The sequence below is a fragment of the Hemibagrus wyckioides genome, linkage group LG06, assembly GCF_019097595.1.
Source record: "Hemibagrus wyckioides isolate EC202008001 linkage group LG06, SWU_Hwy_1.0, whole genome shotgun sequence".
Lineage (NCBI taxonomy): Eukaryota > Metazoa > Chordata > Actinopteri > Siluriformes > Bagridae > Hemibagrus > Hemibagrus wyckioides.
In genome coordinates, this window is record NC_080715.1 from 37,017,701 (window position 1) to 37,030,607 (window position 12,907).

General features: G+C 39.5%; 1 protein-coding gene across 10 annotated transcripts in view; it reads right to left on the minus strand.

Moving 5' to 3' along the window:
* myo6a (myosin VIa) overlaps positions 1-12,907 on the minus strand; it is a 108,403-nt gene that overhangs the window by 73,972 nt on the left and 21,524 nt on the right. For all 10 annotated transcript variants that reach the window (XM_058391778.1, XM_058391784.1, XM_058391783.1 and 7 more), the window contains exons 5-9: positions 11,154-11,283; positions 10,033-10,138; positions 9,814-9,869; positions 9,140-9,237; positions 7,451-7,615 (exon numbers count right to left, since the gene is read on the minus strand). In XM_058391778.1, coding sequence (XP_058247761.1) covers positions 7,451-7,615; positions 9,140-9,237; positions 9,814-9,869; positions 10,033-10,138; positions 11,154-11,283 — 555 coding nt within the window. The remainder of the gene's footprint in view (positions 1-7,450; positions 7,616-9,139; positions 9,238-9,813; positions 9,870-10,032; positions 10,139-11,153; positions 11,284-12,907) is intronic.

Below are 12,907 nucleotides of genomic sequence, written 5' to 3' on the forward strand. Positions count from 1 at the left end.
TTTCATTAAATTTTGAGATCTTGAGTCAAAATGTTCAAATTTATTGTCATGTGCTTTATAGCATTGATTCGAAAATCTTGTGTGAATGTTGATAAGTCAACTCTAGGTGAGATTTTTCTGTCAGTATTTTTGAGCTAATATCGAATTGTGAGATAATCATGCTGTCAAACATGAAAATGCAGAAAAAGTGTAAAAAGTATGATCTTGTTCCAGCTGCATGACTTCCCCAGATGTTTTTCTTCACAATTTCTCAAAGGCTGTCGACGATCAGCAATGTCTTTTTGTTGTATGATTTGATCTTGGTTTTTTTTATGGATTTGGACGTGTGCCAGGACGTGGCGGTCTTTAAAAAAGCTCACTAGATCATAGTCATTACCATCACACCAATTCCTTTGCTCTTTAACATATTGCCGCTCGACAAATTATTTCTCACATGAACAACACAAATATACACAATTTATGACGCCAGGTAACATAACCAAATTCTGGGAATTTTAAATAGTTGAAAGTTTCCAAGTCCCAGTAATATTTCTTTCCAATATTTAATACACTATATTGCCAAAGGTTTTGCGATGCCTGCCTTTACATGCACATGAATGTAATATGGAGTTGTCCCACCCTTTGCAGCTATAACAGCTTCAAATCTTCTGGGAAGGATTTCCACAAGGTTTAGGAGTGTGTTTATGGGAATTTCTGACCATTCCTCTAGAAGCACATTTGTGAGGTCAGGCACTGATGTTGGACGAGAAGGTCTGGCTCACAGTCTCCGCTCTAATTCATCCCAAAGGTGTTCTATCGGGTTGAGGTCAGGACTCTGTGAAGTTCCTCCACACCAAACTCACTCATCCATGTCTTTAAGGACCTTGCTTTGTGCACTGGTGTGCAGTCATGTTGGAACAGAAAGGGGTCATCCTCAAATTGTTCCCACAAAGTTGGGAGCATGAAATTGTCCAAAATGACTTGGAGCATTAAGAGTTCCTTTCACTGGAACTAAGGGGCCAAGCCTAACCCTTGAAAAACAACACCTGAATTTCGAGGGGTGTCCCAAAACTTTCGGCAATATATTGTATCACAGCTCAGGCTGCTGCATCACATCCAGAATGGTCACTGACATCGAAATGACGAACATGGTAAGATATCACGTTTCAACTGACCCGAGCTTCCGCAATCTAAAAATCATCATTCCTCTCACTGTTCTGTAATCTGTTTAAAGCATTGCCGATGTTCAGCAAACACAAAACACCCAAAGCTCTTTATCCTATCCATTTAATAAGAAAGAAACATGAACGGCAGCGCAGACGCTGTCACCGAATGAATGATGAATGTGGTTAGAAGGTCTAAGGTGACAGAGAGGGTGTGTGAAGAGAAGGAAGATTGACAGATTTGATGCATAGACAGCTTCACCTGTACAAATAAAGGCAACTTTTAGTCTTATTATTATTAAGTAAGGAAAGCAAAAAGGTTAAAAAAAAAAAAAAAAAAAAAGATAGGAAGGAATTGAGGATGATGGTTCAGATTCTAAAACATGCCATTTAAAAATTCAATTAATTGCTATGGTCGTATCAGATGAGACAAGGTTTTTGTGTATTTTGTGCAGGAGTTACGCATTTTATCTTTACAACACAAAATAAAAAATACACAAATAATTCCATGAGTCAAGTGAACCAATCGGTGTGCAAATCTGGTATGATTGACAGTTGATGGGTTGAACTTTCTAATATTACCAACAGTACCATTAAGCCCTGCCCCCTTTCACATCATCTAATGTTGTATGAATGTTTCTCGACTCAGTTTTTGAACCAGCGACGCTGTGTACTGACTTTCTATTGAGGTAAATGCAAAATGTTTTCAAAGAATTTTAAAGAAACTTGTCTTCGCTATCGATAATTAAGCGGATAATTAACATACTCTATATGTTACTCTACTGAAATTTAATATTAAATTAACTTAACTTTATTGCCTTGTATGTTTCAATATAGAGCGGCTTTTGAGGGAACGTTTATAGCTGTTACATAACATAACGTTAATTAAAGTAAAATAATATTCATTTTCATGTCTACACACAACATCTCCATACCTTTTCTTCAATTATTTTTCTGTAAGTTTGTGGCCCGACTCTTTACTAGTAAATAGGTGCAATAAATAAAATAAAGACTTTTTAAGGCACGTTATGTTTACTATATTAACAAGCATGCTTAATGTTGTTCTGCCATCTGGCTTATCTCGATGTCGCTTATGTCATTCCTTGTAGCCTGATCCTCTGTAAATCATGATCCTCTGTAATTGTACACGCTTGTACAGATCTCAAAATTAATTTGTTTGCTCTTGCATATTTTAAAGCTAGCTAGAAATTGAAGAGGAAATCAATAAAACAGGGCTGGTCTATAGCATCAATCCAGTGTGTCATAATTCGAATTTATATTGCTAGAAGTGGTAGTAAGAGTACACTATATACAAGTTATGGACCTGGCTCACCCTTTGCAGCTATAACAGCTTCAACTCTTCTGGGAATTGCTTTCCACAAGGTTTAGGAGTGTGTTTATGGGAATTTTTGACCATTCCTCTAGAAGTGCATTTGTGAGGTCAGGCAGTGATGTTGGACGAGAAGTTCTGGCTCACAGTCTCCGCTCAAATTCATCCCTAAGGTGTTCTATCAGGTTGAGGTCAGGACTCAGTGCAGTTCCTCCACACCAAACTCACTCATCCATGTCTTTATGGATCTTGCTTTGTGCACTGGTGTGCAGTCATGTTGGAACAGGAAGGGGTCATCCCCAAACTGTTCCCACAAAGTTGGGAGTATGAAATTGTCCAAAATGTCTTGGTATGCTGAAGCATTAAGAGTTCCTTTTTTTTACTGGAACTAAGGGGCCAAACCCCTGAAAAACAACACCTGAATTCAATGATTTGGAGGGGTGTCCCAAAACTTTCAGCAATATAGTGTATTAGAAGTGAACATAGAAGTAGTTTAAGTATTAATATTAAACGTAATATGAGTAGACGCAGTAGTATTAATATTATTAGAAGTTGTTTTAGTATAAATATTAACAGCAGTTTGAGTAGTAGTAGAAGAAGTAGCAAATATCGTGTATTGTGCGTATCGTGCGGAGCCCCGCCCCCACCTTGGCTACTCAGACCACATCTCTGTTATGTTGATTCCAGCATACAGACCATTCGTCAGACGCTCTAAACCGGTTCAGAAACAGGTTAAAACCTGGCCAGCAGGAGCCATCTCTGCTCTTCAGGACTGTTTTGAGTGCACTGACTAGGACATGTTTAGGGAGGCTGCAACCAACGAAGACTCTATTGACTTGGAGGAGTACACGGCATCAGTGTCCGGCTACATCGGGAAGTGCATCGATGACGTGACCGTCTCCAAGTCCATCACCATATGCTCCAACCAGAAGCCATGGATGACCGCAAAGGTGTGTGCGCTGCTAAGATCCAGAGACTCTGCCTTCAGAGCTGGAGACAAGGACGGGCTAAATTGTCTCGAGCCATTAGGGAGGCAAAGCGCGCACACTCCCAGAGAATCCACGGCCACTTCCAGAGCAGCGGCAACACTCGGCGCATGTGGCAAGGCATCCAGTCCATCACCAACTACAGGCCAGCTCCACCTGCCTGTGACAGTGATGCCTCCCTTCCAGATGTGCTGAACAGCTTCTACGCTCGGTTTGAGACACGTAACGACGTGACAGCGAGGAAGACCATCCCTTCTTCAGAGGACGAGGTGCTCTGTCTCACCACGTCTGACGTGAGGAAAACTCTATGCAGAGTTAACCCACAGAAAGCTGCTGGACCAGACAACATTCCTGGCAGAGTGCTCAGGGAATGTGCAGAACAGTTAGCGGATGTCTTCACGGACATCTTCAACATCTCCCTGAGCATCGCCGTTGTCCCAACGTGCCTAAAGTCTACCACCATCCCCGTGCCGAAGAGGTCTCCAGTGTCCTGTCTCAATGACTACCGTCCCGTTGCACTCACACCCATCATCATGAAGTACTTTGAGAGGCTCGTCATGAGGCACATCAAGAACCTGCTGTCACCTTCACTTGACCCCATGCAGTTTGCGTATCGTCCAAATCGCTCCACAGACGATGCCATCAGCACAACCCTCCATCTGGCCCTCACACAGCTGGACAATAAAGACACTTACCTACGAATGCTGTTCATTGACTTCAGTTCAGCATTCAACACGATCATTCCTGAGCACCTGATCGAGAAGCTGAGTCTGCTAGGCATCAACACCTCCCTCTGCAATTGGATCCTGGATTTCCTGACTGGGAGACTTCAGTCAGTCCGGATCGGGAACAGCATCTCCAGCACCACCACTCTGAACACTGGAGCTCCTCAGGGCTGTGTGCTCAGTCCACTGCTGTTCACTCTGCTGACTCATGACTGTGTAGCAATGCACAGATCCAACCACATCATCAAGTTCGCCGATGACACGACTGTGGTGGGTCTCATCAGCAAGAACGACGAGTCAGCGTATAGGGAGGAGGTGCAACAACTAGCAGCTTGGTGTAAAGTCAATAACCTGTCTCTGAACGTTGACAAGACTAAAGAGATTGTTGTTGACTTCAGGAAAGCAAAGAGTGACCATTCTCCACTGAACATCGTGGAGATCATCAAGAGCACCAAATTCCTTGGTGTTCACCTGGCAGAGAACCTCACCTGGTCACTCAACACCAGCTCCATCACCAGGAAAGCCCAGCAGCATCTCTACTTCCTGCGAAGGCTGAGGAAGGCTCATCTTCCACCTCCCATCCTGACCACCTTCTACAGAGGGACCATCGAGAGCATCCTGATCAGCTGCATCACTGCCTGGTTTGGGAATTGCACTGTCTCAGACCGCAAGACCCTTCAGCATATAGTGAGGACAGCTGAGATGATCATCGGAGTCTCTCTTCTCTCTATCACAGACATTTACTCCACACGCTGCATCCGCAAAGCTAACAGCATTGTGGATGATCCCACACACCCCTCACACACACTCTTCACCCTTCTGCCATCCAGTAAGAGGTACCAAAGCATTCGGACCCTCACAACCAGACTGTTAAACAGTTTCTTCCCTCAGGCAATCAGGCATCTCAACAGAGAACTGAGCTGAGCTGGACACACGCACACGCACACACACACACACATACAACCAAGATCTGATCTCAGAGGAGAACTGAACTGTGCTGGACACGGACACACACAACACACATACATAACACACACGCACAAAAAAAAAGAACTGAACTGTGCTGGACATAGTCAGACACACACAACTGTCCTGTTTGCACGCACATGCCATTTTACATTTATATATATTGATATTAATCCTGTTTACATGTGTCGTTTTCACTGTATACACTGTTCTTTGCACATTGTCTTGTTCATTGCTCAAAGTCGGCCTATATGTTGTTTGTCTACACTATCTTGTCTTGTCTTCCTGTGCACTTCTGTTGTATGTCTAGTTCTTAAAGATTGCACCTTAAGTATAGTTTAATTTTTAAGTTCAATTTTAATTTTTAAATTATAGTTTAATTTTTTTATCTCTATGTTTAGCTCTATGTTTGTCTGAGCCACTGTACTTTGTGTTCTGTGTAGCACCTCTGGTCTAGGAGGAACGTTGTTTCACTTCACTGTGTACTGCATCTGCTATATATGGTTGAAGTGACAAAGCTTTGACTTTGAAATATAATGGAAGTTGTATAGAATATACATGCTCTGAGCACAGGGGGAATGTATTCTATAAGGAACATTAACATGTAACAGAACAATAATCTTTTAAAATGGCTAGCAGTTTGGACAGATATGAGTTTTTACATATCTGCAACATATATCTTTTTCCCCCTCAGAATTCCAGGCTACACAAGTACGCACACCCGTTTCTCTTAGGCATGCATTCATACGCTCCCATGAATAAGTGAGTGGGGCTTAAGTGTTGTCTAAGCGACAGATTCGCACACTGATCTGAGCTAATCCCTCATTTCTTCGGCGTCAAGTGGCCCTCTTCTCATTTCAAAGAGTCTTATCTCCATATAAGGCGTCCGTAGGTCCACTGATTATCGAGAGAGCTTTTGCTCTTCCAGTTTTTCGGCTCTCATGCTAAAGAACAAGCGCACCAAAGTTCAGATGTACTGGAAATCCCAATATTCTGAAATTGCAAAATGAACTGAAGTCTAATCGTGTGAGGTCTGAACTAACAGATCCTGAAGAGAGACAGGAAATGTACACAGCGGTCTATTTATTGAGCTCTTATTGGAATTCGTCTTCGGATGGAGGATGAAATGTCTAGGCTTGGACAACTCTGCCATCTAGTGTTTATTCCAAAGCAAAGCTTACAGGAATGCTAACTCATCATGGAGCTCTGCTGAACAGGAAGTGATGAGATACTGGTTGAAATCTCTGATAAGGAACAGAGAGATGTTATTTGCATGCCTTTTATACACAATGTGCTTCAAATCAAATTCTCTGAATTAAATATCTGGTACTCACTGGATGAGATTTATCTAATTATTTAATTATAATTATTATATATGATCTTTAATTAAATTAATTCATTACTGCTTTTTTTTTTATTAGTGTTGATTGTTGCAAATATTGTGCAAAAAACCTTCATCTAAAATATATAGAACATTATTGCTACCAGCTGTACTGGTAAAAGCATTAAGATGAATAGTATTAATATGTGCATTTTTTACTTTTAATATTAACTAAAGTATTAGTATTCAGATGAATATTAACTGCATTAGCACATATCACTTCCAGTGCTTTTACTTTAGACAGTAATGCTATGACAGTACCAGTAGTATTATCAGTAACAGTAGCAGTTTCGATATTAATAGTATTGTAATAACTTTACTATAAAGCTATTTGTATGAATAATACCTGCTTTCAAGTATCAATATTATTAAAAGAACCTTTAGAATAAATATTATTATTATTAGTAGTAGTTGTAGTAGTACAGTAGTAGTAACAGTAGCAGCAGATAAAATAAAGAGTAGCAGCAGGAGAAGTAGTAATAAAAGTAGTAAAAATAGTAAGAGAACAAGTAGCAGTAATAACAAAGGCAGTATTAGTAGTAAAAGTATTTGTTTGTATTAAAAGTAAAAGTATTTGTAGTAAGAATAGTAGAAGTAGAAGCAGCAGTAGGTAGAGCAGTAGTAATAAAAGTAGTAGCATTAGTTAGTTATAGTAGTAGAAGTATTATTTACATTTCTGGTATTTAGCAGATGCCCTTATTCAAAGCGATCCAGAGCCCTTATCTCATTTTTTTTATACAACTGAGCAAGTGAGTGTTAAGGGCCTGGGGTTCGAACTCAAAACTTTTCATTCAGTAGTCCAACACCTTAACCACTAAGCTACCACATTAGCAGTAGCATTAGTAGTAGAAGTAACAGCAGTTTGAATAGTATTAGGAGCAGTAGTAGTACACACTGGTTTGTTTTTCCTCGGTACTCACCCTAAAGCTGTTCGGTGAGGACAGGTGGAATTGCTCACGGATGTCCTCTGGTGCTCCGGCACACAGCCTGTAGAAGACGTGGTAGTTCCTCTCATCCTGACCCTGTGTGCAGATACGTGATTTCTCCAGCAGGTAGTGAGACACGAACCCCCCGACCACCGTGTTCTGCAAGCCACATAACAGAATCAGAACATCACCCAAATGTACCCACATAGTAGAAGATAAGTGCAATGAACCATATACAACCAAATGTATGACAGACTTTTTGGCTTTTTGCCTGACATCAGCATCATCCAGTAGGTCGATCTCAGACTGTTACTCATACTGAATATAATCCATTACCCTCATATTATTGTAACCTGATTTATTCTGACCACAACAGATTGGGGAAATCAAACATATGTAAAATGCAGGGGAAAAAATCTTTCTTTCCCAATAATATAAATGCAGAAGGTACTGGGGGAATGAATGAATGAATGAATGAGTGAGTGAGTGAGTGAGTGAGTGAGTGACTAAGTGAGTGAGTGAGTGACTAAGTGAGTCAGTGAGTGACTAAGTGAGTCAGTGAGTGACTAAGTGAGTCAGTGAGTGACTAAGTGAGTCAGTGAGTGACTAAGTGAGTCAGTGAGTGACTAAGTGAGTGAGTGAGTGACTAAGTGAGTCAGTGAGTGACTAAGTGAGTCAGTGAGTGACTAAGTGAGTCAGTGAGTGACTAAGTGAGTCAGTGAGTGAGTGAGTGACTGAGTGAGTCAGTGAGTGACTAAGTGAGTCAGTGAGTGAGTGAGTGACTGAGTGAGTCAGTGAGTGAGTCAGTGAGTGACTAAGTGAGTCAGTGAGTGAGTGAGTGAGTGACTAAGTGAGTGAGTGAGTGACTAAGTGAGTGAGTGAGTGACTAAGTGAGTCAGTGAGTGACTAAGTGAGTCAGTGAGTGACTAAGTGAGTCAGTGAGTGACTGAGTGAGTGACTGAGTGAGTGACTAAGTGAGTCAGTGAGTGACTAAGTGAGTCAGTGAGTGAGTGAGTGAGTGAGTGAATAACTGAGTGAGTGAGTGAGTGAGTGATTGATTGTGTTAAAGAATGAGTGAGTGAGTGAGTGAATGAATGTGTGAATGTGTGAGCGAGTGAATGGGTGAGTGAGTGAGTGATTCAGTGTGTTAAAGAGTGAGTGAGTGAGTGAGTGAGTGAGTGAGTGAGTGAATGATTGAGTGTGTTAAAGAGTGAGTGAGTGAGTGAGTGAGTGAATGAGTGTGTTAAAGAGTGAGTGGGTGAATGAGTGATTGATTTAATGAATGCATAAGTAAATGGGTTAGTGCATGAGTAATTGAATGAATGAATGAGTGACTGAGTGAGTGGGTGGTTGTGTGAATGAGTGAGTGTGTGAATGAATTAGTAAGTGAATGAATGAATGAAAGACTGAACGAATGACTGAATGAATGATTGAATGAATGAATGAGTGGTTGCGTGAATGAGTGAGTGTGTGAATGAATGAATAAATGAATGAATGAATGAGAGTGAGTGTGTGAACTAGTGAGTAAGTGCATGAATAAGTAAGTGTGTGAATGAATTAGAGAGGAATGAATGAATGAATGAATTGCTGAGTGAGTAAATGAGTGAGTGAGTGAGTAAGTGGGTAAAAAAAATGAATAAAATGAATGAGAGAGAGAGAGCAGTACAGAGTGCACACACTGACCTTTCCGTTAAAATGAATCTCCACGAACTTGCCAAAGCGGCTGCTGTTGTTGTTGCGGACTGTTTTAGCGTTCCCAAAAGCCTCCAACAGAGGATTCGCTGCAGAGACCAAAGGAAAGGTCACTCTTCAGTGTGGTTAATCAGTAGCATATAAACTCTCTCTCTCACAAACACACACACACAAAATTTCAATGTATAATACAGCTTCTATATGCATGAGGTGGTGCAATAAATATGGATATGGACAGAGAAACTTCTGGAATATTTACTCTTTAGAACATAGAGCATATTTATTGTACCATATTTCACCTGACACTGTAACCTTCCACTATAATAACGATAACTAATCCAGATTTTCTAAACCACAAGCTTCCATATGACATGATAGAGCAAGATTTCAATTCTTAGAGGAAACAATCAATATTTAACAATAGCTCTGAATCTGATTGACCATAAAGGGAGCTTTCACAGGAAAACCATCCTAGCTTGCCTATATACACATCAGTCTAAAAATCGGATTCTTTTGTATATATATATATATATATATATATATATATATATATATATATATATATATATATATATATATATATATACATAAGCTATAATAAATTATAACGGATGGATCACTGCCTTTTAAATCATCCGATCGTCTGATACACATCGAACCCGTACCTTCGACTATCCTCTCGTCGATGTCTTGACCCGTCCCGTACGATGTTGTTAAATACCTGAAAAAAGCCCAAACATGACACAAACGAACGGAAGAACGATTATCGTCAAATATAACATAATAGAAACCCGTCTTCTTGCTGTCTGAAAAAATAAATAAATAAATAAACAAACAGGATTTATCGGTCAGTGATTATGACTGAAGTGTTAATATCTCCTTACCGAAGTACAAACTTCGTGTTTTCGGTTTTTCCGGCTCCTGATTCGCCGGAGACGATGATCGACTGACTCATCTTCAGCACCTTCATGTCACGGTAAGCTTTATCCGCTGGCAAGCCAAGACACACAGAGAGAGAGAGATAGTTTCAGTTCTTCCAAAATACATCTTTTATTAATTATTTATTAATTACAAATCCTCACATCATCCTACAAATGGAGAGTAAAACAAACTTCTGATTTTTAAAACTTTATTGGTGGTGTTTAAGGTTCTGGGTCGTTGACAAGAAGATGAGGGTTCAAGCCCCAGCACTGCCAAGCTGCCACCGTTGAGCTCTTGAGCAAGGCCCCCAACCCACCCTGCTCCAGGGGTGCTGTATCATGGCTGACCCTGTGCTCTGACCCCCAAACCACAGGGATGGGATATGCAAAGAAAGAATTTCACTCTACGGTAATGTATATGTGACAAATAAAGATAACTTCGCGATTCAGATTATGTTCTCTTCTCTGATTGGTCAACAGCAGCTTGGAACAATAATTCTGGCTAATTACTATAAGTCTAATGGTATAATAAACAGGTTAATATCTGATGTGGTGACTTTTTCTGTAGGACTTTGGGAAGGAGTCTCCAGTGTGAGCACTTTGTATCAGTCAAAACAAAGCTGCATTGTTTTGTCTAATAACATCTGTGCTGATTTATAGCTGCTATAAGGTAAGTTTAGAGACTTTGCTTGCTTTGCAGATGTTCAACATCGATCTGAAGTAAAATCAAATTCAAAATAAAAAAATTGGATCAAATTGTGTTAAAGAAACACTTCAGGAAATGGTGTTATAGGAAAAATATCTTAATGTTGATCAAGAAAAACAATAAAATTCCTATCTAAAATGTTTGATTTGGAATATTTTGATTCTCCAATGATCAATTAACATACATAAAGCATATTTCCATTACCATATATTACCATATTTACTATATAATGTTTTAATATCAGGTAATGTATTACAGAATTCCTCTGATTTTCCTCTGGTTGCTCTTTAAAGAAAAGATGTAACACCTTCTATACAGATGACTTTTCATCCGGGAAAATATATACAGTCTAGGTTTTGTGCTCTCGTCCCTCACTCACCGATGGCATAGACGTGAGGCGGGAGCGTCCCCAGAGATCGGCCCTGGTACTGCTTGATGGTTTCGGGTGAATAGAGCTTGGGGATGTCATAGTAGGGATTCACCGCTATTAGGATGTTGGCTACATACGTCTACGATAAAGAGAGAAACAGGCAGTACGAGTTACACAGTAAATAAAGCAAGAAAAAAAATAGTCAGCCTTTCACTTCATATATTTTAAAAAAATTAAAAAAGCATTTGGCTGGGGGTGCGCAAACTTTTGCACACGTGTGTGAATACTGTGCATTAGATACGTCATAAAGGGAAAAGGGTTTTCCCTTCACAAGGGTTTCTTCACAAGTTTTACGGCAAATCGTTCAAACAACACTTTTTACTTACACTCCCCTATAGAGAGACTCGTATAATCTCCTAAAGCATAGGCATTTTTTATTTGCGTGTTAATATTACCATGTAGATAAGATAGATAGATAGATAGATAGATAGATAGATAGATAGATAGATAGATAGATAGATAGATAGATAGATAGATAGATACTTCATTGATCCCGAAGGAAATTCCAGATATCCAGCAGCAATAGAGACAGTAATACAAAGACAGGTTGTAAACTGCACACTGTGTATCTTACAAATATATCTGTATATCTTACAGGTAATATTTTATAAATCTCATCATTCTGCCGTTGCATGGACATTTTTGTTTTTTGTTGTACATCATACAAATCAGTTTCCTCTCTCTCTCAGTCTGGTAAAGTTTTCTGTATCAATCAGAATAACAATCTGATGAGGTGTTAAAGTGCAAGTGTATTGCAATGACCCGTTTTAGCCAGTAGATGGCGCATGAATAATGATGAATTCTATGATTATTTATTCATTCATTCATTCATTCATTCACTCATTCATTCATTCATTTAATCAGTGACTGTAAAAAAGTAACAAAACAAGATTTTTTGTGAGCAAAGTCTAGACATCTCTCACAATTTCATAATGGGAGTTAAAATAAAATATGGTTTCAAAGTGTAGATTCCCAGCTTTATTTTATTTTATTTATTCATTTATTTAAAATCAGGTTAACGATGTAAGAATTTACAGCATTTTTTATATTTGGTCCCACCTTTTTAACCAACCGAAAGTATCTAGATGATTGGCTGCCAAGCATAGGTTGCCAGGTGTGTTATTCCCCTCATTATTTTACTAAGTAAGCAGATTAAAAAAATAACCAAGAGTTGATTTTGAATGTGGTGTTTGTGTTGGATTTGGACTCCATCCAAATAGCTTTCCCTGCCGGTGATTGGATGAAAAATCAAAACAAACCCATCAGAAAAAAATGAGGTGTGGCCAAATTGACTATTCTTGAAAAAGAAAGAACGCATTCGTGAGTTCAGGAACACTAAAAGACTCGGAAGACCAAAGTGTAGTTTAATGACAGATGAATTGTTTCTCTGGTGAAGAAAAAAACACTTCATAACAGTTGTCCAGATCCATCAGGAAGAAGGTGTGTTATAATCTGTGTCAAAGTCAACAACCAAGAGAAGACTTCACCAGAGCAAATACAGAGGGTTTAAGCCTCAAAAACTGGAAGAATTTATTCCTATTTTATCCCTAATGAGAAGCCTGAGGCGACAGTGGTGAAGAAAAACTCCCTGAGATGATGTGACGAAGAAACCTTTAGAGGAACCAGGCTCAGAAGGGAACCTCATCCTCATTTGGGTGACACTGGACAGTAAATAATCTAAATATAAATAAAGTCCTTTCTAC